Source organism: Pelodiscus sinensis, chromosome 2 (genome assembly GCF_049634645.1).
Source record: "Pelodiscus sinensis isolate JC-2024 chromosome 2, ASM4963464v1, whole genome shotgun sequence".
Classification (NCBI taxonomy): domain Eukaryota; kingdom Metazoa; phylum Chordata; order Testudines; family Trionychidae; genus Pelodiscus; species Pelodiscus sinensis.
In genome coordinates, this window is record NC_134712.1 from 101,993,822 (window position 1) to 102,020,295 (window position 26,474).

At 44.7% G+C, this 26,474-nt stretch overlaps 1 protein-coding gene across 1 annotated transcript; it reads right to left on the reverse strand.

Moving 5' to 3' along the window:
• MRS2 (magnesium transporter MRS2) lies at nucleotides 1-21,883 on the reverse strand. Its single transcript, XM_075921150.1, has 11 exons — nucleotides 21,351-21,883; nucleotides 18,876-18,949; nucleotides 16,568-16,604; nucleotides 15,861-15,973; nucleotides 12,193-12,366; nucleotides 10,565-10,695; nucleotides 9,878-9,994; nucleotides 6,054-6,206; nucleotides 4,267-4,384; nucleotides 3,373-3,486; nucleotides 1-2,278 (listed from the first exon to the last, which is right to left on the reverse strand). Exons 1-11 carry the CDS (start codon nucleotides 21,544-21,546, stop codon nucleotides 2,168-2,170), a joined length of 1,338 nt encoding a protein of 445 aa, XP_075777265.1. The 5' UTR covers nucleotides 21,547-21,883; the 3' UTR covers nucleotides 1-2,167.
• Between the last annotated feature and the right edge of the window lie 4,591 nt (nucleotides 21,884-26,474).

Genomic DNA, 26,474 nt, shown 5'->3' on the forward strand with positions numbered 1-26,474 from the left:
TAACAAGCTGGGCATTTCTTTATTTAGGGTTTTCACCCTCAACGCTAGAAAATATTCAGCTTTCTTTTGGCAAACTGTATTGTAAAGAAAACAACTGACACTTATCCATGCTGAACCAATTTCTTTTTCTGTTAAGTCAGCAAAACCAAAGCAGTCAATTTGCCACATGTGAAGATAAAACCAGCTGGCATTTTGAGAGTCCTGAGTATTACAAATGAAGTGCAGATTGATCAACTACACTTAAGGAGTCTATCAGCTGAGAGTGAGGTTTACAGATCTGGTTCAGTGACAATTCCACTTAAACCCTTTTCAACCATCATAGGCTTCAGTTTCTCACTCCTGAGGTCAGAATTGTTACCACACCTACATTTCACAGAATGAGCTAGGTATGAAACTTCCAATGGTTTTCTGGACTTAAGTAACTCCCATGACATAGATGCAGCCCTGTAAAAGAACTAGAGGTCTTATTTTAACTCACTGAAATACAGGTGAAAGGAGTCTAAACAATGCCCTGCAGCTGCAGAGAAAAATACAGCGTGGGAAGCAACAATGCAAGCTTTTCCAATGGCCCTGCCAATGTATTTCAAAACCTGAAGCAATCATTTCCTGACTCAGAAGATCAGTATCCATGCACCTTCACTCATTGCCCTTTCTGAGTATGCCCTCATTAGTCCTCAACTTCATGGGTGTTTGTTTGTATTTTGTGAACACTTCCCTCATTAGGAGCTGGATCAAGACCAAACCACTTCCTAAAGGTCACTCAACAAGCAGTAGATAGTAATTACTTAGCCACCCGGGATTTCAGCTGCCATCCAGTCCCCTACTACCTTTTTATAAAGTAGAATATACAGACAGAACAGTGCATTATCCTGTAAGATGCTACCCTGTGAAAGCATGAGGGTGCACAAAGTTAAATCTGTTAGTTGATAATTAACACTAGAAACCACACAAGATTTTACTTTGAAAAGACAGCAGGCTTGCAGAGGTATAACAAGTTCTAAACTCTTTGATTTCCATTTTCTATTCACCTAAGTACTTAATTATAGTTTTGTTGCTACAGTAATGAACTTTTCAGCCTGGCATCTGGGTAATAGTTTACACAATGTTTAAGTTGCTAGCTAAAGAGCTACCTGACTGTACTTGGCACAGGTGTAAGAGTTCTCATTCTAATCTAGACGGGTTTACAGACAGTTTGCACAGTGGGGTAATTAAGTCCTTTGGAGAGACAAATAGCAGGTATTTAACTCTCTTCCACCACCCTAGAAAACAAATCAACACTTTTTAGATAGTCAAACCTGATCTTTGTACCCCTTACTTTTTTAATTTTGCTACTACCTCCATTCCTCTGAGGTGCTGATAGATTTCATCCCGAAACTTGACCCTAATAAAACCAGCTGCAAGACTGCTGCAGTATGTGTCATGATCTGTGTCTTTTATGTCAAGAGATGAATGGGAACACATCAGGTCAGGGAAAAAGTTAATAATTTCAGAAAAAGTCTGAAAAGGTGAGCACTGGACATTCAAAACTTGTTAATATTTCATGCAACAGAAATGAAGCAGTTTTATATATCTGTTGTTTTGTCTGTGCGGACTTAGTGATCATATTCTCCAAGAAATAGGAGTTTGATTCCTGCTTCTGGTATCCTATTAATGGAACTCTGACAAACTAAAAAAAGGGGGGGAAGGGAACCCCGACCCTACATTAAAACAAAAAGCCGGAAGCTTGGCTCTTATCTCCATCTCTCTGCTCTTGAATGAATAACCTGATGTTCAAAAATCAGTTCCTTCTGAGGACAAATATAGACATTTAAAACAAACACACCATCTCTGGCACGACTGCCCTAAGCTGAAATCTTGTCAATAACTAATAAAGGCTGGGCCTGAGCAGTCCTTGGATGGAAAATCCAATCGGTAAGAGCCTGAAATTGCAAGCTGTGTAGTCGTCCAGTGAAGTCCTCTAGTGTAACACATGAAAATAAGGAACCGACATAAATCTTCTCTCCGTATATACTGCCTTTTGTGCCATTAAAATATCAACTCTAAACAAATACTTGTGCATAAAATATACATTGACATTCTAGGAATTTAAAAATTCTTAATATTTACTATAGGAAAACAAGTGTGCAGTTCACCAAGTAACAAAAAAGGCCAGATGCAATCTCCTCTTCTATCGATTTGTCAGCGTACTTCTGCTTGAACCAAAAGTTTCTGTTTTAAAGTCATTTTTTATTTCAATTCTTCCAGCTGTTGGATGAGTTTTTTTCAGTAATGTGGGTACCTAGGCAAGTCACACAATAGCCAAAGATTATTTTAAAAAATAATGTCATGGAGTATACAAATGCCTGCCAGTTCTCAGTGAGCCTCCTTTGAAGTCTTATCAAGCTTTACCAGGGGTGGGAAACTTTTTTTGGGTTGGGGGCCACTGACCACATAAAAATCAGCCAGGAGCAAAACAAAGACCACCCCCCCCCCCCCACCAAACCCTCACTGACATAACCTGACCGAGAAGGAGAAAGACACTCCCCACATTCTCTTCATACACCAGAGTCTAGTGGGCCTAGGCTAGTAGATTGTGTGTGCTCCAGCCCAACATCAGGGCTGCAGTGCTAGCACAGGTTCCCCAGTGCTGGGGAATGGGGGAGCCCTGAGCCTCCTGGGTCAGATCCAGGCAAGCCAGAGGCCGCATCTGGCCCCTGGGCCTTAGGTTCCTTACCTCTGCTTTAAAAATAGATTTTGGAGTGCATCTGAGGAACAGCAGCAAGTATCTGAAGGGTCAGACTATTCCCCAGGCACCTGTACAACTGCCAACCTCTCTTCTTCTTTGAGCTTTAGTCTTTTGTTCTTATTCTCCTCCCCTCCCCCCGCCATGATCTTTTCTATCCTGGACTTGTTTGTTTATAGCTCCCTCTCTCCAACACCAAGCCACCTGCAGGTGTTGAGGGTAGGGAGAAGTGAATGGCGGGTCAGGTGGGGGGAGTGGAACAGCAGTCAGGCTGAGCGCCTTGGAAACAGAGAAAGGATGCTTATGGCCATGTACATGGGAGCAGCTCCTGTTGCACTGAGGACAGCTTTCAAGGGATTGCATGCCAGAGCACTTCTGGCAGCAGCAAATTCTTGAAGCAGTCTTTCTTAGATCACAACTTTCCTTTGCCATCCTGAGATCCCTCTGCCAAGCCTGCCTAAGGGAAGACCACCCTCCCAATTTGTTGGCGTGATTATAACCAATTACTTCCATAAAAGTGGAAGTCATGTCCCAGCCAACCACCCTTGATCACATCCATTACAAATTCTGTAGCATACACCAAACACAGGAAGTAGCAGCGGTCCGGTGCACGTGGAACACAGTAGACCTCTTTAGCCAGCCATACGTACATGGGGAGGTAGTGAAGGTTCTAGATGCCGTCCAAGGAATGAAAGCAAACGTCGCCAGATAAGTCCACTTCCCAAAAACATAATTCCTGTCACCAGCCAAAATGCTCTGTGGTCCTAGCAATGGAAACAAATAGCCATTAATCACCCAGCTCTTTCTGTGGAGGAAGGATCCTCAGTGGATTCCCTCCCACACCTCTAATTGAACCTTTCATTCCCTGCATAGGCTCTACAGTGTAGTGAATTTCTTTGGCCGGAGAAGGATGGCTGAGACTCTCTGAAGTCCATCAACACCACACTCTAGCTTAAAGAGTTACTGCAAGGCAAAGTGACCACTACCACCCCAGCCCATGCATTCTTCCTTTTAAAGTTAGCTCTTGTTTTTACCAAGAATTTAGGGATTTCCGCCTCAGTTTTTTTTGATGGCGGTCACTCTAAGCGTAATTATTTAATTTACAATGAAGTCATGGCTCCACCATGAAATCTAGAAAATTCTTTAACCCATTTACACCTTTGTATATGGCAAAGATTCTAATACAAATTCAATAACCTTTCAGAAGTATGAATGGCTGAACATCACCATACCTATGTCAGCCATTAAACACAAGTACAGTCCTGTCCTTTCTTTTCCTTCTGGAGTACTAACTTTTCCTGGTCATCCAAAAAGATGTCCTGCAGCAGTAGCATAACTGAACAAGCCAGGAAATAATTCACAAACGAAAGTCATTGCACTAAAACTGGACTCGGTGGGCCTAATTCTCTCACTATAAACCACTATAAATATGGAGTCTTACCAGTGAAAAGTATTAGTATTAGACTTCACAGAAAACCTGGGGTAAGTCAGGTACATTGATACCTGTATTGTAGGTTAGTAGTTAAAGCAGCATTGGTTCTCACCTCTTCAAAGGAGGATTCCAAGTTCATACCAAAGGCTACTCCAATCAGTCCAAAGAGAGAGAGAGAAAAAGTACCCATAGTCAGCTGTAAGTTTAGTCTCATCATCACATTACGGTGGCTGAAGAGGGGAGAAATATTTAGGAGGTGAGTACAGCTGTTCACTTGCTGTCTATTAGTAAAGTCTTATGCAGCACGCACGACACCAGAACAGTTGACTCTCACCAGTATTAGGCAACACAGAAACAAAAGCAAGTGTATCAGGCATTTTTTCCTCCAAAGAGAGGTGCAGCAGTGCACCTCTCAGGGAGCAGATTCTGCTTTGCAATTAGCAGGATTTATGACATCTGTCACTCCTGTTATAAGTATATGTTGTAAAGTAACCATAAAAGTTTATGGAAACTTACATGTTTTCTTACCTTTAACTATAGAAATTTATAAATAATTATTTAAAAGAAATATTTTTTGTTACTTTGCAAATATAGTAGAGAGTGAGAAAACGCTAAGGACTGGAAACCAGAGTATACTTTGGTGCATTCCACATCCACACACTTCTCAATTCTTGCTGGCCTCCTTATGGAGTGTCCACCCTGAATGCTTCTAGAGGTAACTCTCCATTTAAGGAGGAGGAGAGAATATCATACTCTGCTTTTCAATGGTGGCTTAGACACTTCAAGATGCTAAGACTGTTATTTTTAAATACAGAAAACCTTTTATCTACAATAGTTTAATCTTAATAAAGCTAAATACTTGATGCAAGGTAAGCTGATTATTCTACCATCAAACTTCGTGCGGATGCAACATTTATTGGCTAGAAAATGTGATCCAGAAAAACTGAGGGCATGCTCTTGAAGGCATGACATGAACACTTAAATGCAGCCTCCATTTAAAAATCCATTCAAGTTTCAGTTTTGCTGTATTACATAGCAATTCTTCATAAATAAGTTATATTTTCCCCATGAACATCTGGGTATTTCCTTTAACTATTACATCCCCAGAACCACAGGGAATAAAAGTCTCCTAGTTTTTGTTCCCAATGATATTAAAGAGCAAGTAGGGGGCTGTGCCCCCAGCTCACTAGGCTCACCAACCCCCCTCTCTGGAGGTAGGTGTTTGGCCAGGGGGGCAAGGGGCAGGAGCAGCCTGGGGGTAGGTGTCTCGCCAGCGGGGAGCAGGCAGGAGCAGCCTGGAGGTGCCGGATCTTGGTGGAAGGAGTTAGTGAGAGGGCTTGAGAGTACAGGGTCTCGGTGGAGGGGATGTGTGAGGGGACTGGGTGTATGAGGTCTCAGTAGGGTGATGAGTGAGAGGGCTCGGGGTACAGGGTCTCGGCTTGGGGGGTGTATGAGATAGAGGGCTGGGGGGTGTGGGATCTCGGTGAAGCGTGTGTGAGAGCGGGCTGGGGGTGTGGCTCCCATACCCCACATCCCCAGAGCACGGAGGAAGGGTGAAGGAGGAGGCTGCTGTGCACAGCTGAGGGCGGAGGTGGGATGTAGAGTGACGTGATGATGTCACTCTATTGCCCTGCAGGAATTTTATATAGATACAGACAGACAGAGAGATGACTAATCAAGAGGCATTTCAATATTTTAGTAAAGTTATTAAGGTGTTGTGTATCAATCCAGTACATTCAACAGGGAAGCAGGAGCAACTTCCAAGTGTATGAGTCCATGAATATCAGAACTCACATAGATGTCTGCGCTCAGTCTAATTCTGAAAAGGGTGAAACAGCACTAATTTCTGTAAAGTTTCTGACAATATAAAAAATAGTAAATGTTATGAGGATAAGTAACCTGTCCAGGTTGATGAAGATGATACTTTCGGAATCATCAATCAATACTCTGAGCTCACGGGCTTCATTAGCAAGATCTTCAGCTTGTCGGTAATAATTCTCCAGCAGCAGCTCCATTTCCTCTGCATGGTCAATTCCAGACATGCTCTTCTCACTGTGAGCAACAATGTGTATTTTCTAGTTAGGTGCCAGCAATGCACTTAACAACTTGTTTGCATCGTTTGAAACATGGGCCCAGAATGAAATAAGGAGGAAAAAACTCTCTACAAGTCCTGTGTGAAAACAATGCTGCAAAATCCAGTTAGGCACAAGAGGAAATTCTGCTGGTACAAACAGTGTTATGGAAAAGAATGTATGTGCTTTTCCAATTCCTATTAGCTGAATGGCAGAGAAAGGCAATTACTTTGGTCAGTATCATAGGTAACTTTTGCCTTGCTATAAACACACACAGGAAGGCTACGTCTAGACTGGCCACATAAGACTGGCCACATAAGACGGAATAGGCATGCAAAGCAGGCAAGTCAGAATAGGGAAATCCGCGGGGGATTTAAATATCCCCCGCGGGATTTAAATAAACATGGCCGCCGCTTTTTTTCCGGCTTGGGGAAAAGCCGGAAAAGAGCATCTAGACTGGCGCAATCCTCCGGAATAAAGCCCTTTTCCGGAGGATCTCTTATTCCTACTTGCAAGTATTTAAATCCCCCGCGGATTTCCCTATTCTGACTTGCCTGCTTTGCATGCCTATTCCGTCTTATGTGGCCAGTCTAGACGTAGCCGCAATGTATAAATACTAGTTTCCTGCATCACACTGCTGTTTTAAAGGGGAATGGTTAATTTTCTGATGCCCTCAAGTGGTGGAACTTGACAGTGATGTTGCAACACTCCCCTCTGTTGAGATCTATGTTGCATAAATATTGAAATCTATTTGGCACTTACATGTGTTTTTACCTGCACAGTGACAGTAACCAAAGCATTCTCAGTCCTACTGCGGATGAATCACAGGTACCTGGTAGCATCCACAAGGCCCTGAGCACCTAGCCATTCACCTTCTCTAGAACACAGGCCTATATGTTTCTAGAGTTATTTTTAGAGCTTTCTTTTGACTAGGCAAACAGTGAGGGTTTGAGTGTTATAATGGCCCTCTCGTATTTTTAAGATATCAAGGAGAACTTGGAATTAACTCTCATCCCTCTTTTCACACAGTGGCATGACCTTAACAGCATTATTTGCAAGGAGGGACTGGATACTAGGGATGTTAACCAGTAAGCATCACCCATTAAAATGAAGCTTACAGGTTCTGGTTACCTGGTGGAGGCTGGAGCAGCTTCCCGGCTGTTGTGGGCAGGGGGGCTGCTCCAGCCTCATGGGGTCCGCCACAGATAGAAGCTGCTCTGGGTGTCCAGAAAACCCCGTCTGCAGCGGCCTGTGCACATCGCAAGCAGAGGCTACTCCAGGTGGGCAGGAAACTTCACGTTTAACCAGTTAACCAATTAAATGGGATTTTACATCTCTAATGGATATCCTCCAATGGCTCCTGTGGATACTGTTGAACTTGCTTACCTTATCAAGGAGCAATTTAAATAAATCTCTCTGAAACTGCTCTCTCATAAACTCATCTCCAGACTCATGCAGCTGAGGTAATTAGACCCACTAGAAGGGGTGGGATAAAAGGACCCTAGTCTCTATCCTGAAGAGAGGGTCCCTTTGAAGCAGGCTATCCTCTTCAGAACCTTCCAAACCTAGAGATTTCAGTTGTATATTATGGGGCATAGGTGGGAGGTCTTATAAGTTGTCAGTGCTAGCTGGCTTGAGGGTCAATGCCTTTACATTCCTCTATAGCTACAGAAAAAGACGACTGAACAATAGACCCAAAAGATTTAAAAAGTAGCTTTCCAACATCTTTGCTTTTCATGCAATTTATCTCTACTTCCTTCCACCACCTCTCCATGAAAGGCTCCTCCTTTCATACAAATCAGTGACATTTGGCTGCATCTCCACATGAAGATACAATTAACAAAGCTGTCTACAAGCACCAATGCTGGGGTCAGTGTGTGAAAGCACCCCTCATGACTGGCTCCCCCCATGCCTTCTCAGGTACACTTCTTGACTTCACACATCATGTCCCCTCACACTTCAAACCGTAGTTTGGATAATGATGGTCTACTTAGATTTGCAGCCAGGCAGGGAATTATACCACACGCTTGGTGCTGTAAAGCAATGCTAACTTGCCATGAAATGTGGGATGTAACTGTCATTTGACAGTACAGTAAAACTCCAATTGTCCGGCATCCAGTGGTCTGGCACTCCCAATAGTCCAGCACCAAATGGAACCTGGAAGTGCTCCGGCCAACTGGACAATTGGAGCTGCTCTGCACCGCTTCCTCAAGTTTGCCGCTGCCGCTGCTGAAACTGACCAGCTGCGGACTTGGGGAAGCGGCGCGGAGCAGAGCAGATGGGGTGCTGCTGGGTTGGTCCCGCAGCGCATCCCGGCAGCACTCCAGCTGCTCTGCTCCGTGCTGCTTCTCCAAGTCCTCCACTGCCACTGCTGAAACTGATGAGCGGCAGACTTGGAGAAGCTGAAAAGCAGAGCAGCTGGGGTGCTGCTGGGCACCGAACAGGGGGGTGAGGGGCGGTGCTGCGGGACCAACCTGGCAGCACCCCAGCTGCTCTGCCTGCCCTTCCCCAAGTTCGCCGCAGGTCAGTTTCAGCAGCGGCGGACTTGGGGAAGCCGTGGGGCAGAGCAGCTTGGGTGCGGGCGGGTTGGTCCTGCAGTGCCACTCAGATTGGTCCCATGGCTGCTGGGTTGGGGTGCTGCCGGGTTGGCCCCACGCCACGCCATTCCCCCCCCCCAATCCCTCCTCCCGACCTGTCACAGCCCCCCGGCTGGAGTACCTCCTGATACTCCGGCATATCCCATAATCCGGTACTCCCTGGGTCCCAAAGGTGCTGGATTATCGGAATTCTGCTGTATTTACATGGGGGCAAGAAGCCAGTTTGCTCTCAGCTTTAAGTCAGATATGCCAGTCAGTCAGCCCTGGATTTCGAAGGAAGGGTCAGGACAGCAGCTTGTCATCAAGATGGAACACATGGTTGATTATTTTCATTGTTGTTAAAGTGGCCAGCATCACTGATGTGCACATGATATTGTATCAGCACACAAGAGGGATATGCTATGGTTATTCCTCACATGTTCAGCTCTTCTCCTGGGATGTTATACCATAGTCATTTATCTACTATGAAAATATGCTCAGTGCTACTGCCATGGGCTACTGCCATGGGCTACTGCTCTGCTATTAGGCAAAGTAAGCCGCAGAGATAGTCGACAGCTTTTTATAGGGAGACAAGGAAACGGAACCACCTCAGACACTTTAAGTGTGGTTTATTTCATTTGTGAAATATTGGTTTCTTCCTCTCTAAAAACATATCTGAAAAGTTTTGGCTGAACTGTAAACGGACATCTCCATTTCTCCTTCTGTTTCCCCATTCGCTGATGATTGTCTTTTCCTTCCCCCTTCCATCTCATGTTCACCAAGACTGTCCAGCTAAATCAAACAGTGGATGAAGTAGCACCTTTGATGCTTCCACCCTAATCTCAGTAGTGCTGCTAATATTATGCCCATACTGCGATGATGGGATACAGTACCTTTTCAAAAGAAATATACAGAACCTTTTCAAAAGAAATAAAGCATTATGGTTTAAAAACACTGGATAAGTCTTTTTTCTGGGGGATGGGAGGGAAAAGAAGCAATGTAATCTGGTATTCAGGTTTTCCTTGGATAAGGGGCGCACACACACACAAACCCTAGATTACCCAACTTGACTTACAATACTTGTGGATCCGTCCATTTAGTTAAACAGAGCTCTTCTATTAATTCCTCTTCATCCAAGATTTCCAGGATTGTTTCTTTGAAAACTTTAAAATCTGTTTCTAATTCTGACAAACTAAAGAAAAAACAAGCAGGCATAAACAACCAGGCAATCCAATTTGCATTACTGCAAAGAGGTAATATTTTCTCGCCAGAATGAGTCACTGGGAAAAAGTTTCTTAGCAATTTGCATTTAGCCACCGTTCTGGGACCAACTCGGCAAAACCTTCATTGACAAGCATTTATTCTGGACATATTTCAAGGTTTCATGGGCACTCGGAGACTGAAATAATTTGATGCAGACAACTGTATTGTCTGTTGTACTGACACATAGCATGAGCCGAATAAGTTCATGTGTACTCGAGTGGTTTGAAGAATGTTTGGAGCTCCTGACTTTACATTACAATGAACATATTAAATTGCCTGGAGATTTTTTTTTTTTTGCATTATACACAGTTTTATAAAGGTAGACTACCATTCTATCAGCACAAAGTGGGATTTCTTTTTTCCCCAACTAGAGCTCATACATTTGAACTTACAATTAGAAATAAGATGCACAACTCAAAAGTAAAGTTTTCTAGGAAATTTATATTGTACACAATTTTCTGAAGTTCAGCTATACTCTCCATCGCTTACTCTTATTTACCTCTTGCCATTTTGTAGCAAAATGTGTAGTTTACTTCTATCCACAGACAATAGCTTGGGGTCAACTAGATCTTCCAGCGTGTCAATGATCTGAGGTTGCAAAATGTTAAGTCTCCCTTGCAGATTGCTGATCTAGATAATAACATGATCCTTCATAAGAATTAAAATAATCCTTTTAGAACCGTTTGGGCAAGTGACTCCTCTCACTGAACACAGAATACAATCTACTTTTTCAATACACAGAAGATATCAGGAATACAGCTAGCACTGACAAGATAAAGTTTATCTGGATTGCAATAGTTTCTGAACAAAATAACTACATAAAATTAAATACATAATGCTAACTGTACCTAATAAATTCAATATGAAATTAATATGTCTAAAATGTAGCCAACTCTAAGGGCATCATAGTTCCATTAACATTCATAGACATTTAAGGCCAATAAAGACTATTACGGTCATCTAGTTCAGGTTCTTTCAACAATTTTTTGGTGGCCTCAGAGTACAGCCACTAGCTATGGTTGGTGGCTGCTCTGATACATTTTTCTAAAATAATTAACTTTAGGAAAAGCATTTCAATATGCACATATACATGTCAAAAATCTTTGTACTTTATTTAGACAGGGCTATTTTTAGATTCAATAAAAAAACCAATGTACACTTGTCTCTATTCTTTATTCCCTTTGCAGAAGAGCAACACAAGGTGCCTGGCACATTTCTTGTCTTATCGTTGTTTCTTTGGGATTTTTTTTAAGGCTTGCTAACTGGTAAGTCTGATGCTGCAAAAAGTGATATTTGGATATTTGTTCATTTCATTTTTCATAGCAGACTAGCAGCTAGTTGAGAATCAGTAAAAAAAATGATATTAACACACAAGTATCAATTTTCACAGCAGACTTACTAAGCCCTGGCAAACCAGGGGACAAATTAATCCTGGATATGGAGGTGGGTAGGGAGGCAGTGGGGGCCAGAGATGATGATGGGGCCCAGGACCTGCACCCAATGCTGTGTGGTGAGCATCCAGGGCTAAAACCCAAAGTCCCATGATTGGAGGCAGCTGCTTGCCACCCTAGGGTTGAAGCCTGAGCCCCACAGCACTCTGCTATGTTCGGCAACTCTCTGGCTATCTGCTTTTCCAGCTTTCATGGACCCACAGTGGGGCAGGTCCGAATGGCTGCGGATGACCCTGGGGGATGGGCCACTGCTTTGCCTCCCCACCCAGCCACTGCCTGGGAATCTGTAGTCACAAGAAAAGTCCCTGGTGGCTGCATTTGAGAAACTCTGATCTAGTTTGACCTACTGCAAACTCAAGTCAGAGAACCACTCCCAGTAATTTCAGCAGCAAACTGTCAGTTTTATGTCTCAGCACGTATCTGTCAATCTTGATTTAAAAACTCCAAGCGATGAAGAATCCATGTCCCTTGGTTAAGTTCTTTCAATGTTAATTCTCCTCACTGTTAAATATTTTTCCAAATCCCCCATAACTCAAAGAAAGAACCACACAAAAGAAACCCTAGACCAAAGCAAACCTAAAATATTCCTAAAAATGTAACTAAACAGTTCCAGAACAGAAAAGTGTACTGTCACTTCCATGAAACAACATTTTCAAAAGTAGCTAAAGTAACTCACCCAGTATTGCAGTATTGCTTCTATGGCTCTAAATTCAAAGGGCAAGGAATAGGTAACGAGCTGACCTTCTCCAGCCAGCTGAGATGCTAATTCTTGGAACAGCCAGTGCTCCATATTTACATTGCGATAATCTAGTATCAGAAGAAATTCCGGTGTTACCACAGCCTTCAAAAACTGAAAGAGAAAATGCAGTTAGGCAGCCAGCTAATACTTTATGACGGTTTCTAAATTTCTCATTGACACTTAGTGCCTTTCAGAGTTATGTTTGCAATAAAACCACCTGCCATCAAATCACAGGTAGAAAATCTAAAGAGTTTCGCGCTGACTGCATTCTAATCTGCTAACACGCAAAGGTCTAAGGTGCAGAAGTGGTGCAATACTGCACTAGCAATATTATGGTTTAAAGTGGCTCTTATACGCTTTGTTTTTATTTATTTACATTTTTATGCCACACTTGTCCAGAGTACAGAAGTGCCTATCTTCCATTGTCTCTCCCCTCTCCCCAAAGTATATGGATCTGACAGACAACATCAGAAACATTTCCTTTAGTTAACTCCAGGTGGCCTCTGGTGTTACTGCAGAGACAGAAAGAAAAAAAGATTCTCCGAATTTATGACCTCACCCTATGTCTCTAAAAATTCTCATTGTGCCAACCAAGGGAAAAGTTTTGGCCTTCTTGAATAGAGACGGCCATTTTGCAAAAGACAAGGCTATCGTTAACATTAAGTGCAACATTAAGTGCTTCTGGGTCAGTTAGAATCATAGAATCATAGAGCTGGAAGAGATCTCAGAAGGTCATCAAGTCCAGCCCCCTGCTCCAGGCAGGACCAATCCCAACTAAATCAACCCGGCCAGGGCTTTGTCAAGCCGAGACTTAAACACTTCTAGGGATGGAGACTCCACTACTTCCCTAGGTAACCCATTCCAGTGCTTCACTACCCTCCTAGTGAAATAGTTTTTCCTACTATCCAACCTGGACCTCTCCCACCTCAACTTGAGACCATTGCTCCTTGTTCTGCCATCTGTCACTACTGAGAACAGCCTTTCTCCATCCTCTTTGGAACCTCCCTTCAGGAAGTTGAAGGCTGCTATCAAATCCCCCCTCACTCTTTGCTTCTGCAGACTAAACTGACCCAAGTCCCTCAGCGTCTCCTCATAGGTCATATGCTCCAGCCCCCTAATCATTTTGGTTGCCCTCCGCTGGACCCTCTCCAATGCGTCCACATCCTTTTTTGTAGTGGGGGGCCCAGAACTGGACACAATACTCCAGATGTGGCCCCACCAGAGCCGAATAAAGGGGAATAATGACATCTCTGGATCTGCTGGCAATGCTCCTCTTCATGCAACCTAATATGCCATTAGCCTTCTTGGCTACAAGGGCACACTGTTGACTCATATCCAGCTTCTCATCCACTGTAATCCCCAGGTCCTTTTCTGCAAAACTACTACTTAGCTGGTTGGTCCCCAGCCTGTAACAATGCTTGGGAATCTTCTGACCCAAGTGCAGGACTCCGCACTCGTCCTTGTTGAACCTCATCAGATTTCTTGTGGCCCAATCCTCCAATTTGTCTAAGTCACTCTGGACCCTATCTCTGCCCTCAAGCATATCTATCTCTCCCCCCAGCTTAGTGTCATCCGCAAACTTGCTGAGGGTACAATCCATCCCCTCATCCAGGTCATTAATAGATATTGAACAAAACTGGTCCTAGAACCGAACCTTGGGGCACTCCGCTAGAAACCGACCGTTGGTAGTTGCTTGCTAGATATTCATTGTCTGGGTTAGCTATAAGGTCATATGATTAATTTTATATGCAAGGTGATAGATAGCTTCCCCAGGGCTGGGAGATGTCCCATTTTTAAAGGAACAGTCCTGTATTTAAACCCTCCTGCAGATATCCTGACTTTTTCTTAAAAAAAAGCAAAATGTTCCATATTTTCTGTCTCCTCCCCATCAGCACCACTGTTGCTTGCCAGATTCCTATATGCCAGCCACCTACCTCCCAGCAGTGAATTGAGGGGGTGTGTGGAGTCCAGAGACTGACAATGGGGGTGGGTGTGCAAGGCTGGTGGCGGGGCAAAGCTGCAGCACTTTGGGCCAGCTGCTCCGCCTGCCCGGTCACAGCAGCCCCTACTGTGAACCAGATCTAGGCCAACAGGGTGGGCCTTGGCCTTCTTCCCCTAGTCTCATTTCCAACCAGCACTCCTTGTGAGCTGTGGTGGCTGGTGAGTGTGGGCAGATGCCAGGTGGCGCCGGTTACATGTTGCCCACCAACCGACTCTCTGTGCTTTGCATGCTCCCCCTCTCACTGACTCTCTGTGCTTTGCCTTTCACCCCTCCCAGCTTCACTGCTCTGCCATATCCGCCCCACCCCCAGTGGGGCACATCCCATTCCCTGTGCTGTGTAAAGAACAGCCCCTGGTGGAAGCATTCAGCTCACCAACAGCCTGGCCAGCAAGCACCTTCCTTCCCCCACTGCCTCTGGCTGAACCAGTGCCCCAGGAAACCCCAAACCCTCTGGTCTGGGGCACGGGTCAAGAGCTAAGCCCTGCACATAGTCCTGTCCCTGAGAAGCCTTGCTGCCCCTCAACTAAGCTCTGGGGTGGCAGGATGAGGGGAACAAAGGGTTGTTCATGGCCCTTGAGTTCCACAGCAGCCCCTTGTGCAGGGGCTTAGAACCCTCTTCACCCATCTCCTCCACACTGGGTCCTACCCTCAGGGAGCATGAGGCTGCTCTGTACCTTAGGTATCCTTCCCTGCTGAGCCACCCATCTCTGGCTAGGTTCACGGAAGCCCCTGCAATCTTGTTCCCTGGGCCTAGTACACAAGGCAGCCTTAGGGCTCAACTCCTTTCTGCCTTTGCTGTAGCCAGGGGACAGGAGGTGGCTGAGTTATGCTGGTGGCCAGCACCAGCCAAGCAGGGTTAGCTGCTGTCTGACACTGTAAATAGGAAGGGACGAGCTGCTTCCAGCCACAGGAGACTGGGGAGGGATGAGCTCTGCAAAGACACAGGCCAGGTCATCCCTTCACCGTCATTCCTCATGGCTGGAAGCAGCTCTCGTCTCTTCCCTCCCACACAACGCAGAGGCTGCTGCTAGCCACATCCTGACGTGAACCCTGACAGAAATCTGGGGAGGGAGGCATGTGACCTGCATGCCCTCCACATATTGCCTCAGGAAGATGCAGTGCCAAGTACCAGGAGAGGTGGGTCCATCCTGGAGACCCGGTGAGGCGTGGAGGGCAGAAAGCACTGAGCAAAGAGGAACATGGTAGTTGTGAAAGATATATGGAAGTGTGTGCGCGTTACCTCTTCCCGTGTGAACTCTAAAGCCCTAAAGATAAGGAGGTAAATAGAAAGAATCCAAACTACCAATATTTCTTTTTAAAGGGGGTTAAGGTCAACTTGATGTCGATTTGAACATTTTTACTGCATAGTTCTGACTGAATGCCACTGAATTTCCTTTTGAATACAAGTAATTTACAAGATGCCCCATATTCAGCATTGGGGAATACAATCACCCTATAGATAGCCAATATAAAAAAAACCTGGACCTCACTAGAACATGACTGTATTGGCAACTAAGACATAGTTCAAGTGTATTCTAACATCTATTGACATTTAAAGATTTAAGCCCCATGGAAGTTAACAACAATACAAATATCACTTTACCTCCATTCTAATGATAATCCTGTTGTTTCTAGTTGCAATGCTCATTAGATGCTGAAATCGTAGATCTCGAGCTTGAAGTCCCAGTTCCTGGTACAATTCTGTTTTCTTTTTTTCTACCAAGACATTTAAAAAGAAAAATCTTATCTGGGTAAATGATACAATTATGGATCACTTTGTTTTGCAGTTCCAGGAAGAAAGTAACTCTTTTGTGCATCCCCTCTTGATCACCCAATATAATTCTAACATAGCAAAATAGTCATAACTCAGATGGAAAGAGAACTCCCTTTGTTTATTAATAAAAAAGTCTAAAAATAATCACAATAGCAAGCAAAGACAGAATCTTTATGTTAGAACCCATTAGGAAAGCTGAGTTGAGAAAGGCTATCTTTGTGGCAAAACATATGCTAAGAAGCAAGTGGTCAACTTGGACAAAGAGGAAAACGATGAAAACTAAACGGCACCACATGTGACAGATGGTACTCATGTTGATTAATGCATTACTGGAAGGTGCTCAGATAAAATTGTGGTGAATTCAGGAAAAGAACTTGTGTAGAATAGATGAGCAAAACCATGGAAAACGCTGCACCATCTAAAGATAACTAAACTAATAAAAGCTTCTTGAATTGAACACACTGTCTAAAATAAATTTCCACTTAGACATATTACACAGGAGAGCAAACAGGAAAACAAATGAAAACTCTACCTACCAAAAGAGGTAATGTTTCCTTCCTTGTCAAATTTAATCTAAAGGGGAGAGGAGAAAGAAAAAAACAACAGAAGTAGGTATTTTGTTTTAAAAAACTGCTATAACATACTGGAAAGGGGTTACGTGAAATTGCTTATATTTCTTTTGAATTCTAGTGGGGGTGAATCAGTCCACTTATTAAGGAGGGGCAAGTTATGCTAGACCTTGTCTCTCTAATACTCAAGTAATAATTAATGCCTTAAAACAACATATTTCAAGTCATTTGAATATGTGGATGCTACACATGGTATCTAGAAAGCAGCACCTATAAAAATATTTTTCAGACATAGACCAATTAAGTTCATAACGATGTATTTGGCTCACTCTAATAGCTACTTTCCAGGAGGATAGAAAGAGCAAGTCGGGGGAGGGAGTGACTAGTCAACTAGTGCGTCGACTATCTGACAAACTTTTGCTTTATTGGATAGTCAACCAGTTGATTAGTTGCTTACATCCCTAATCTCACTTCTCTATCTGGGTCTTATCCCCAATGTAGGTCGGGGATGCCCTATCTTCCTTAGAGGCAATGAAATGGCTCTGTGGTGTCATCCCCCCACATAAAGCTCCCACGGTAGGGGCATTTTGGAGGAAAAGTAGAACAGTGCTGCACTGTGCTTATTCTTGGCCTCCTATGATTTCTATGGGCTGTGCAGACTTAGAGTAGTCTTGAGGCTAATCTAAAATACAACAGCAGCTGGATTTGCTTCTATCAAGGTGGAAAATTCAGACGGCACAAAGGGGGCTTAGATAAATCGTTCACTCTTTCAGCATTCCTGCACTGATGCGCTGTGGTCATGCGTTGGTATCCTAATAAAAGTTGAGAGATGCTGTAGGTCAGTCTTTCTGCTGGATCTCCTACTTCTGATATTGCTAGTAAACCCTCCAACATCTTTTTGGTGTTTAGAATTCCGACAGTGATCACAGAATCATAAGACTGCAAGGAAGATCATCTTCTCTAAATCTAGCTGGTGGAGGGTTTGGGAGAGGGCTATAAACAGAGGAGGTTGGCTACTAAAAATGTTGCAGCTTCTTAATTATCCCTTGTTTTAGCATTCTTTGTTCCATAACATTTTACAAAATATATATATTTGTTGTTAACTTGGGTGCCACTGTGGCACACATCTGAACAAGTGCACATGACCTCAATATTGGTGCACAAGACAACTCACTCTGCTCACGCAAGGAAAATCTTAGAGGGAACACTGCTTGGGAGACAGGCCAATCCTCGCTTACAGACAACCCCCAAACCCGAAACAACTTCTTTCTAGCAACTACGCATCACACATACTCACCCAGGAACCTACCCCTGCAATAAAGTCCATTACCAACTCTGTCCACACATCTACACAAGCAACATCATCACAGGATCTAAACACATAAGCCACCACATCAGAGACTCATACAACTACACAACTTCTAATATGATCTACATCATCAAGTGCCAGCAATGCCCCTCTGCCATGCATATTGGCCAAACTGGACAATCTCTACAACAAAGGATTAATGGACACAAATCAGATATTTAAAATGGGCCCACACAGAAACCTGTTGGAGAACATTTCAACTTGCCTGGACACTTACTAATAGATCTAAAAGTGGGCATTCTCTTACAAAATTTCAGGAACCAACTAGAGAGAGAAACTGTGGAACTGGCCTTCATATGCAAATTTGACACATTTAGCCAAGGACTGAACAAAGACATCTCTTAGATGGGCCGTTATATTCAACACCCAAATTACATCAAAAGCTAAGTATCAGACACTTACAGCCCACCCTATTAGCCTCAGTTTAACATGGACACATCTTAATTGGCCGGTTTTTTTCCTCCTTCCTGTTTCCCCTCTTTTTCTGCTTTATATTTGTGCCTCTTGCTCCATATTTGTCATCTGAAGAAATGGGTTGTGCCCACAAAAGCTCATGATGCTATCTATATCTTTTGTTAGTATCTAAGGTGCTAGAAGACCACTCTTTTTTTTTAAAGGTTTTTTTTTTTTAAGTTGCAGAATAATACCGCTACCCTTGAGACTTCTCATCTGAAGAAAAACATCTTGGTACTTTGTTAGTCTATTATAATGCTCCTGTTGCAAATATATTCACATAAACATAGCTTTCCCTCAAAATAGGATTTTTAAAACAGACATGTAATAATATCCTTGTATTAGCAACACATAATGGCAAATGACCAGCTCTGTCCAATCATAGTTTGAGAAAAACACATGCTGATGATCTTGGAAAAATTGTCCTTTGTTGAAGCTTTTCGATACACTTACCACTGCAAACACAGGGGCTACACTGGCTAAGGTGGCTTGAGAGGCCTCTGTGGCTGAATGTCGAACCAGTTCATCTAAAGAAAGATACACAGCAGTTACAATTTTCTATTATCAGCACACAGTCTTTTGATAAATGCATACTTTTTCTTCTCTTGAACAGTAGGTGGAAAACTGTCATAAGGAATGTGGTGTAAAAGATCCAAACTGACAAAACAAAGGCAACAGTGAAACTGACTACACTTAAAGTGCCATCAAGGCTGCAAAGTAAACACAGTTCCTGCCCTCCCTCCTTGTAGTAATCTTGTTTCACTTGTGAAAATAATAGGTAAAAAAAAATTAGATTAAATTGGAGTATCCTTTTAAAATCCCAAAGTGGTTGCGATAAAGAACAATACTTTAGTCCTACATTGAGCTCTGTGCAGCTGTACGTCTACCTGCATGAAATTCACTGTGGATACTGGGGCCTACATTTGTTCAGTGAATGAATCAATTGTGTAATGTGGCAATGAATAATACCAGCTAACTTATATAGTGCTTTTCAACAGTAGATCTCAGTGCTTTACCTAGGAGGTCAGCAACATTATGCCATTTTACAGATGGGGAAATGGAGTGACTTGTCCAAGGTCACTCAGCAGACCAGTGGCAGAATAGGGTATTACATTCTGAATTCTTCCAGGGATCTATTTGCTAAACCTCCCTGTATAAGAATAAGGCCTAACAAATGTTCACATGCTTAACTTTGTACAAAGCAACCACACTAACTTCAGCAATTTGTTTGAATCTGAAAAAGTGAGTATTTGTGGGGAGGTCTTAATGTGTTTCATACTGCATGGATTATAAATGACTGATCGGCTCAGCCAAAACTTCAAATGAGCAGTGTGTCCATTCCATTGCTTTAGTTAGCTGTTAACTAGGTATACATAAAGCCACTGACTGCATAGCATTCACCCATTTGCCTTAACAGGAGTCACTACACAGCTCCCAAGCAGTCAACTGCAGGATCAGGGACACTATTTACAATTAGGCACCTAAATAAAAGCAGCCTACTTTTCAAAGGAGCCAAGCACTCACAACTGCAAAATTCAGGTCATTTCTTTAAGAGTCCAGCTTTAGGCACCTAGATATGGCATTCTGGCCTAATACTTCAGGAAAAAATAACAAAGCTCCAATAAATTGCAGAAACAAACCAGGTTGACCCAGACGTTCTGATCTCTCACGCAGGTGTGTAATGTCCCCTGATTTTTCACATTAGGCGTAGGTAGCACTAGAAGAGATCATCTAGACAGCCACAAGACTTTCAAAAACGCAATCTGCTTTTTTGAAAGGAAGCATCCAGGCAACCTGGACCCTCTCTTTTGAAAAAGCCCTATTTACGTTCAAGAATGCTTTTTTTCGAAAGAGCTCTTTAGAAGAAAAGCATTCTTCCTCATAAAATGAGGTTTAATGCTGTCGAAAAAACCACCGCATTCTTTTTATTTGATTCTGAAACACTGCGACGGAAGTCTAGACGCAGGTGAAGATTTACAAAAAAAGGCCACTTTTTTAGAAAAAAAACTCTTGGGCTGTGTCTAGACTGGCCAGTTTTTCCAGAAAATCAGCCGCTTTTCCGGAAAAACTAGCCAGCTGCCTACACTGGCTGCTTGAATTTCCGCAAAAGTACTGACTTCCTACTGTAAGAAATCAGTGCTTCTTGCGGAAATACTATGCACTCCAGTGCAGGCAAAAGTCCTTTTGCGCAAAACTTTTGTGCAAAAGGGCCAGTGTAGACAGCTCAGATTTGTTTTCCGCAAAAAAGCCCCGATCGCGAAAATGGCAATCAGAACTTTTTTGCGGAAAAGTGCGTCTAGATTGGCACGGAGGCTTTTCTGAAAAAAGTGCTTTTGTGGAAAAGCATCCGTGCCAATCTAGATGTTCTTTTCCTAAAATGCTTTTAACGGAAAACTTTTCCATTAAAAGCATTACTGGAAAATCATGCCAGTCTAGACGAAGCCTTGTAGTCTTGCTCTCCGGTTGCCCTACAACAAACACAATGACACACTGATAACTAACTACCTATTTCCTGGGGCCAACTTCCAGAGAGTAGTGCTGTAACTGGGCCCTCCAGAGAGCAAGTGTGAAAAATCTAGGGTGTTGGGGAGGTGAGAGATAACAGGGGCCTATATAAGACAAAGCCCTAAATATCAGGCTACCCAGCCGCCCACCCTAGCCCCCAGCTTGGGCCGGGCAGTGGAGAGGAACGCTGTGCCGGTGGGTCTATAAAAGCCTATGCCCCGCGCGCAGCCAGCCCTGCAGCGCTTCCTCCGCGAGGGGAGCAGGAGGAACGCCCAGGGGAGGCGCAGGGAGCACGTGAACCCACGGTCCAAACGCGGAGCTTTCGCTCCCGAGCCGACCCGCCTCCCCCGCGCCGGCCGGGCTGCAGCTGGGCCCAGCTCCGGGCGGCTCGGCCGGGCCCCCCCCGCCCAGGGCGCCACTTACTTGCCCAGCGCCAGGGCTGCCCGCGGGGAACTGCGGCCCCCAGCCGCGGCCGGCGCTGCCCAGGCCCGGGCGCTGCGCAGCAGGACGCCCCGCTGCCGCCCAGCAGACGGGCCCGCCCCGCTGCAGCGAGCAGGCGGCGGCATCCCCCCCGCTCGTAGCGGCGCAGCGAGCTGGGGAGGAGCCGGCGGCTGAACATGGGCAGGCGGCGCGGGGGGCCCAGGCGGAGGCTCCGGGCGGCACACGCGGGACGGAGCCGGCGAGAGGAGGAGGAGGAGCCGCCGCGCAAAGCCCCTGCACAGGGGCGGGGTCCCAGCCGGGGGAGGGCGGAAGAAGCCACTAGCGGGGCGGCTGGCACGGCGAGCCCCAGCCTTGCTGCACCCTGCAGGGCAGCGCGCCCCTGCCTTCGCCGCCGCGCGGAGCCTTTACTGCTCCGTAGCCCCAGGCAGCGGCCCCCGGCCCGCCAGCTCCTGCAGCGAAGGGGCTGAGCGGAGCCCTGCTGGCCGGGCGCGGAGCAGCGGAGTGTCTCGCACAAGGTCACACGAGGAGGGCGTGGAACCCGCTTCTCGCTCTTGGGCCCCACCTAGCGGGCTACTCAGGCCCGTTGTAGTGGCAGGGTTGACCCAGAGACGTCTGGTGCATGGAAAGCTCTTCAGGACTAGCTATTCTCATGGCACATTTGGCCTCAAAGTTGAGGTTCTTCTTCCCCCCCCCTCAACAGAAGCTAAAGCTGGAGTGGACCCCCCCAATTATTTTAAAAAGAGCCATCTATAATTCTTGTTTGTAAGGCAAATATCGCCGCATCAACTAGGGCCCTCTGGGTGGGTCTACAAATTGGTCCCTGTAGGTGCAGGGTCTGCCTATGTGCATAGTATTGGGATCTGGGAATGAGCACTTGACAGTGAAATGGGATGTTCCCAAATTGAGTTCAGCACAGCCATTTTGCCCTAACCGAAGATTTTTGTAAGCATATCGACCAAATAGTTTCTAGCAGACATCTAAGAACCAAGATGAACTGGTGGAGTTGAGGCTAAAGTTAAATTAGGGTCTGTCTGAACTTGTGGGTGGCAGGTGAACTGTGGGGTTTGCTTGTTTTTTGTTTTTTTTAACCATCCATTTCTCTGGATGCTTTCCTAGCAAACTGTCACAACTAAAATCAATAGTAAAAATAACATTTGTCCCCATTAATTTATATGGAATATTTACTCATAATTATATTACTTGTAAGATCCCTATAGCTCACCAATGACTTTAGCAACTCCTCTTAAAGCTTGCAGACAGGTTTTACAGTGTGACTACAAGGTTATCAAATCTGGGTTCTGATGAACTAAGTAAATCTAGCAACATGAGGAATGAATGTTCAGCATCTTTCTCATCACTGAGGCCGTGAACTTGCAACTTTTTAACAAGGTACCCCATTACCTTAAGTGGGGTTATACACAGACATGGGGTCCTCGCACAAAGAATGAATTGAAGAATGGCGCTTGAACAGGGGTGATTGCAGCCTTGGCATTCTTGTCTGAAGAGGTGTCTTCTCAAATAAACCGAACCCATTTATGGCTTTATCGGTGAAGCCAACATATTGAATTCAATAATAACCAGTGGAGCATTATTGTAATCTACCATATATTTTAGAAACTTTGTGTGTGTGTCCGTCCGTCCGTCCATCCATCCATCTGTGAGTCTGTTTGTTCAAGAACACCTCCTAAATGGCAAGAGGTAATACCACCTAATTTGGCATGCAGCTTCTTCTTATCAGAACTTAAAGTAAGGTAAGGGTTTAGTTGTGTCAGGACCACGTGATGTGCCTGGAATTCAACTATTTCTCATAAAATGGAAAGAGAGGTGCCTGTTAGGAGGGACAGTTATACTGTAGCATGACCAGAGGAGTCAGCAAGGGGTCAGGGATGGGGTCCAAGACAGCTATAACCCCATTGGGCCAGCATGGGGCAGGGGTGGAGAAAGGGAGAGTTATCTACTATATATTTCAGAGAGTTTGTTTGTGTGCCTGTTTGTCTGTGTCTGTCCCCCAGCCAGGGGACATGTGCCTCTTCCCCTCCCCCCCACCCACTGTGCCCACTGCAGCAGCTATGGATAGGCACTTCTCACCTGGCCCCAAGATGCTGCACTGAGAAAGGGCTGGGGTTGCCCTCTTCTCTGGATAGCCTGCATACTGAACTTCTAATTCCCCACCTCACTCCATAACAATGATTTAAATAAAAAAAATTGAGTTAAGGACCCAATCAATGCCAGGTAAATCTTCTAGTGTGTACTTTCATGATGTATTGAAATGTTGCTGTGTAGTAGAAATAAATGGAGCTCTTTATGTTTTCACAGTAGGCATGCACTGTTGGCTTAATTTACTGATGTGCTGACTACAGCTGCATTTTTAGTATTCAGAATTGTATGCAAACCTCTCAGGTGTTGCGCATCTAATGCAGTTGCCACACTTTTGATAGGTCTATTGTATAGGAATTTTTAAAATGGAATGCACCAGATCCTGTCAAATAAGGAAAGGGTTTGCCTCAAAGCTCCCCTATAGTATAATAACTATGACTGCTTGTGGCTTGCAGAATGAGGACCTAGTGGATGAGCACAGAATTGATGCCCTGCAAGGGGAGAAGAGAAGAAGTGGGGGAGGGAGATATATATCAATGCTGTAGAAAATAAAAAATATATTTAACTAAGACTTATTTCTGTTAGGTGAAATAATCAAAAACTATTGACACTACCTCAGAAGCCTTGATCAAATTGGCCTCACTTTTATTGCTGTTACTCCTTATAACTGGATAAAAGAGGTTTTTACCTTTCCTATCTAAGCCGTCTATCTGGGACTTTTGCCTAAAAGTTTATAAAGTTTTTCCTGTACACCTCAACGATCTCTCAGGAGTCTTGACTGCACAAAAAAACCCCATGTTGCTGACAAGTGGTATCAGCAACAGATATAGCTTAAATTGCAACATTTCAATGAGGATTTTTAGGAAAAAATTTAGTTGTTACATATTTACAACATTAATTGTATTTTAATGAAGTTTTTGATCTGGGAATTGCATAACTGAGTGAAATTGCTATGGTGTAGTTTTTTAAAATTTACAGCCCCATCAGTGTTTTATTTCTTCCAATTAGTGTGTGTGAGTCAAAGTACCCCATAATGTGTACTTCAAACTGTCAATGAAGACAGTCCAATTACTGCAGAATTACAGCTGTGAATACTGACAGATATCCCTTAGACTGGTTTTTAGATACTTTACACAAAGCAATGTGAGTTTAAGAAAGGACTGTGGACATCCCATTTAACAAAATAGAGTGCACTGAAATTAAATTTTCTTTGGTTGGAAACTTGACACAAACCCTCTCCATACATTTTCTTGACCATTTTCATTATTAAGCACAAGCTCAGAGTTAATGTAAGTGAATACTAGTGCACTGACTTCATTTGTTTGTCTTGTATTAATGTATTTAAACCCTTTGCATCAAGGTTGGCTTTTGCAGTCTGATTTATTCTATACAGAATTCTACTGTAACGTCACACACATCATAGTTAAATAACAGTAATGTAAAGTTTAGACTCTGACCACTCATAAGAACAGCCATTCTGGGTCAGACCAAAGGTCCATCTAGCCCAGTATCCTATCTTCTGACAGTGACCAATGCCAGGTGTTCAGAGGGGATGAACAGAGCAGTGACACCCATTCCCAGCTTCTGGCAAACAGAGGCTAGGATACCATACCAGCCCATCCTGGCTAATTGCTGTTGATAGATATGGTCATGAAAGATAGGTCCATTTCTCTTTTCAGAGCTATCCCAGCCATAGGACGGTTTGCTGCAACAGCCCAAGGCCCTACACTTTGTGGGGGGGGGGGGGGGGGAGCTCATGGGACCTAGTGTGGCCCAGTTGGGGGTAGTAGGGGTCAGGCCTGCCGTTGTACTCACCAGCAGTGGTGGGAAGCAGAGCAACTCAGCTGTAGCCCACTCTGCTCTCCCAGCCACGTCTCCTGACGGACAGGTGCGACCACCCCTGTACTCACTTGTGGTGGAGTGGAGCAATGAGGCCATGAGTCAAGGGAGTGGAGGTAGTTGTTTCACTTCCCACTGCTGCTGGCGAGTGTGGGGGCAGGCCCAACCCCAGCTGCCAGTGCCAGGCCCCCCACTAGTCTGCCAGGCCATATCCTTTGGGGGAGGAGACTTGAGAGAAAGGGTGGAATGGGGTAGGGATGGGAATGAAGCAGAAGTGGGAAGAGGTGGTACAGGGGTGGAGCCTTAGGAGATGTGCTGGAGTGGGGGCAGAGCAGAGGCGTAAAGAGGTGGGGCACCGTGATAGGGTCTTTTTTGTCTCTTTTGAAGCCTTTTATAGTTTTAGTCTTCATAACATCTTCTGGTAAAGTATCAGTGGGGTAGCCGTGTTAGTCTGAATCTGCAAAAGCGGCGAGGAGTCCTATGGCACCTAATAGAGTAACAGAAGTGTAGGAGCATAAGCTTTCGTGGGCAAAGACCATGCATCTGACGAAGTGGGTCTTTGCCCATGAAAGCTTATGCTCCTACACTTCAGTTAGTCTATAAGGTGCCACAGGACTCCTCGCTGCTTCTTCTGGCAGGTGGGTCAGGGTGCAAGGACTTCAACATGCTCCCCCACTCCCAGGGCCTGATTGTTTTGAACAGCTACTCTGTCCCTTTCCTAATGATTCCCAACATTCAGCAATCATTTCAAAGTACAGGTTGAACCTCTGAAATCCAGGATACTCTGGTCTGACAACATCAGAGAGTCCCGGTGCCTGGGAGTGAGAATCCCGTCCCTGGCGGGGGTTGCCAGTCGAGCAAGGGAGAAATGAGTCCAAGACCTACAGGCTGGAGTCCAGTAGCAGTGGGGCCAGAGCAGAGCCAAGTGTAGGGAGGGAGAGCGTCCTGGGAGGCCAGTGGCAGGGCAACTCCCCATATCCTGCAAATTCCCTCATTTGGGACAGGTCAGGTCCTGAGGGTGCTGCACAAGGGAGGTCCAGCCTGTACGCACAGTATGCCATGGTGCAGCCATTTCTCCCCTTCTCCCCCAATATTATCTATCCAAGAAGCCACAGATCGGATAATCCTGTCTTAATTATGCACCTGGGAGATAGATTCTGTCCTTGGTTA

What these genes read in the sequence shown, in the direction of transcription:
- MRS2 (XM_075921150.1), bottom strand. Translation starts at nt 21,546, where the DNA reads ATGTTCAGCCGCCGGCTCCTCCCCAGCTCGCTGCGCCGCTACGAGCGG. An exon ending in TAGCCCCTGTGTTTGCAGTG is followed by an intron (nt 16,605 to 18,875) that starts GTAAGTGTATCG and finishes TCTCCCCTTTAG; the next exon opens with ATTAAATTTGACAAGGAAGG. An exon ending in ATCTTCATCAACCTGGACAG is followed by an intron (nt 4,385 to 6,053) that starts GTTACTTATCCT and finishes TCCCCTCTTCAG; the next exon opens with CCACCGTAATGTGATGATGA.